Genomic DNA, 2826 nt, shown 5'->3' with positions numbered 1-2826 from the left:
TTTTGGGATTTAGGAGGAGGACGTGAGTCTGGCTCATCGTCATCAGTGATCCAGTCATCATCAGAGTTTTCTGGTTGACTGTCAGCTGGTTTAGGCTTACTCTGCAGCCGAGTGCTTGCCCGTCGCTTTGTATTAGGGCATTTAGGGAACATAGTTTTGTCAAACAGTGCAGTAGGCTGAGTGACTATGCTATTATTGGCGCGCATGAACTTGAAGCCATGGCCGCCATCAGCGACACCAATGTAAGTCATCAGCTCAGCTTTAGGCGATAACTTATTGGGTCTGGTTTCCTTAGGCAGGTAGACATATGCTCTGCATCCAAAGACACATAAGTGCTTGATGTCGGGAGCTTCCTTGTTCAGGACCTCATAAGGAGTCTGCCATTGATGGCACTTCAAAGGGGTCCGGTTGTAGACGTGAACAGCATGGTCTACTGCAAATTCCCACCAAGTTGGAGGTGAGCAGGACTCTAGCCGCATTGACTGCGCTTTGTCCATTATAGTCTGAATAAAGCGCTCAGCGCGACCATTTTGTTGGTGTGCATAAGGTGCGCTTTGTCGGATTTTTATGCCCTCATCTCTGAGCATCTTGATAAATGCATCAGATTTATACTCTCCCCCTGCATCGGGCATCCACTCCTTAATTTTCCTGCCATATTGATTTTGTACATAGGCAAGGAATTGACGGGTCTTAGCAATTGCAGCACCCTTGGAGCGCAGATGCATGGCCCATCCATAGGAGGTGTATCATCAAAGAAGACGATTCTGTACTGATACTTATGGTAGGAGTCTACGGGAAAAGACTTAAGATCCGAGTGAACTAACTCAAACGGTTCTTTAGCCCGTAGAGTGGATGGCGGGAAAGCCTTAGAAGGCATTTTCCCCTTCCGCACACCCAGGGCATACTGGGTCTTCTGAAGGAAACTCCAGATTGGTGGGGAAACCTTTAGTGTGTTCCCTAGCTTGCCGCAGGACTTCCTTAGAGGGGTGTCCCATGCGACAGTGCATAATCCCATAATCAACGGCATAGATCGTTGGGAATATAGAGTACGCATCCGGTGCAGGAATTGTACTGACACTATAGATAGTGTCACCAGGCTGCCGCGGTAAAAACCTGAATAAAGGTTCGCGCAATCCCTTTTCATAGAGACTTATGTGTCGGACATTGCCAGACACTTTTAATTTATCCTGGAGTAAGACTCCGAGTGACATGAGGCGAATATTCAGGTCAGGTATATAGTAGACTGGAAATAACCAAGTGGTTATGTTCCCGACGTCCTTGATATAATAATTTAGGACCGTCGTACCAAACCCGAGTATTCATGCAAACCCGTTCGCAGTCGACGCGGTCGCAGGTTGCTTAAATTCCTCAAAATCAATGAAATCACTCATGTCAAAAGTGAAATGTTGAGAGGCCCCCGAGTCGAGGATCCAGGTGTTACCCTGTCGTGCCTTATCTTTCCCCTTACATTTTGCACACGCAGCATAAGTTTGCGCATGAGTGCAGTATATTAAAGCCAACGTTACAGGACTCAAATTAAGATCTACACTATGCTGCCCTAACTGTGATGGCGCGTCAGTGGAGTCCTGTAAAGGGGAAGATGGCACGTACGAGTAGTGCTCATCAATAAAAGCATTCTGGTCAAAACCAGCAGCCTCTGCGATAGTGCGGTCCAGGTCTTCCTCGTCGCCGAGACTGACAGTCTCCCCCTGGTCCTTGTCACTACCCCAGTCGATAGACTGGTTGTCGTCGTGGTTGCTGTCCGCAGCGTCATCCGCGTGAGCGACTCCTTCAAAGTGAGCACGCTTGGACGCGCAGCTGGATGCGACGGAATTGACGTCGTCCATGTTGACATCCGGGTCCGGATTGACCTGCCCGATGAGTGCATCCAAGACCTTGATATCTTCTTCGGTGGGACTTATGTCGAGGTCCCGCGCGAGCTTGAAGGATTTCTTGATATGCTTGTTGTTGTAGTGACTGGTATCTGCCGAAGGAGGCAGGTGGAACGGACCTTGCTCTTTAACCGTCCAAGTCTTGCTGCCGCTAGGTGCAATGTCGAGGACGTGAGCGATGGTCGGAGGAGGAAGGGAGATGGTCAAGGCGATTAAGACATCGTGGGCATGGTGGTGATCATGGTTTTGCCCTTGACGCTTCTTGCCTGCGCGCTTGCCACGATAAGGGTGCTTCTTCCCATCTCGCGCATTGCTGCTGCTGCCCTGAGGGTGCTGCTGCTGCTGCGAAGAAAAGGAGGGATCACCCGGCTTACGCTTCACCGCCGAGATCTTGTGCGCACCTAGCTGCGCCGTTTTCTTGTTCTGGGATTGCTCCCAGGCAGTGACGACAGCCTCCCGGACTTTGTCAATGTCCATAGTCGATGTCGATCCCTGGACTAAGACTTGAACGAGGGAGTCATACCGAGGAGGGAGTGCATTGAGACAGATCAGTCCCTGGAGACAATTAGGGATGGTCTGTTTCTCAGAAGCCAAAGCGTTAAAGTGCTTGGCGATTGTTATGATTTTCCCATGCTTGTCTCATTCCATTTCCATTCCGAGCATTGCTATTGGACAGTACCTTTCTCTGAGTAGAACTTCCCATGGACGCTATCTTCTTCCCACACGTTATCTCCCTTGACTCACCTTCTACCAATAGGCGCCCTTGTATTTCTCATTTCTCTGAGTTACGTTCTCACAGGATAGCTTACGCGTCCTTTCTTATTGTTCTCTTCTTTGGGTATTAACCCCTATACCAGTTACTATATATACTGTAGGAAAACCCATGTATTCCTTAGTTCAACCTCCTGTTGAATACAGCGATTACCTGGTACTC

General features: G+C 49.2%; 1 protein-coding gene across 1 annotated transcript; it reads right to left on the bottom strand.

The window, feature by feature from the left end:
- Positions 1 to 1548: 1548 nt before the first annotated feature.
- On the bottom strand, positions 1549 to 2369 carry GLOTRDRAFT_134362 (uncharacterized protein; the record flags this gene model as incomplete). Its single annotated transcript, XM_007873358.1, has 2 exons — positions 1549 to 1558; positions 1612 to 2369. The coding sequence occupies 2 exons, from the start codon at positions 2367 to 2369 to the stop codon at positions 1549 to 1551; spliced, it is 768 nt and encodes a 255-aa protein (XP_007871549.1).
- Positions 2370 to 2826: the final 457 nt, after the last annotated feature.

Source organism: Gloeophyllum trabeum (genome assembly GCF_000344685.1).
Source record: "Gloeophyllum trabeum ATCC 11539 unplaced genomic scaffold GLOTRscaffold_00125, whole genome shotgun sequence".
In the NCBI taxonomy this organism is placed as follows: Eukaryota; Fungi; Basidiomycota; class Agaricomycetes; order Gloeophyllales; family Gloeophyllaceae; genus Gloeophyllum; species Gloeophyllum trabeum.
The sequence above is the reverse complement of the archived record's forward strand: the minus strand, read 5'-3'. Positions and strand labels throughout refer to the sequence as shown.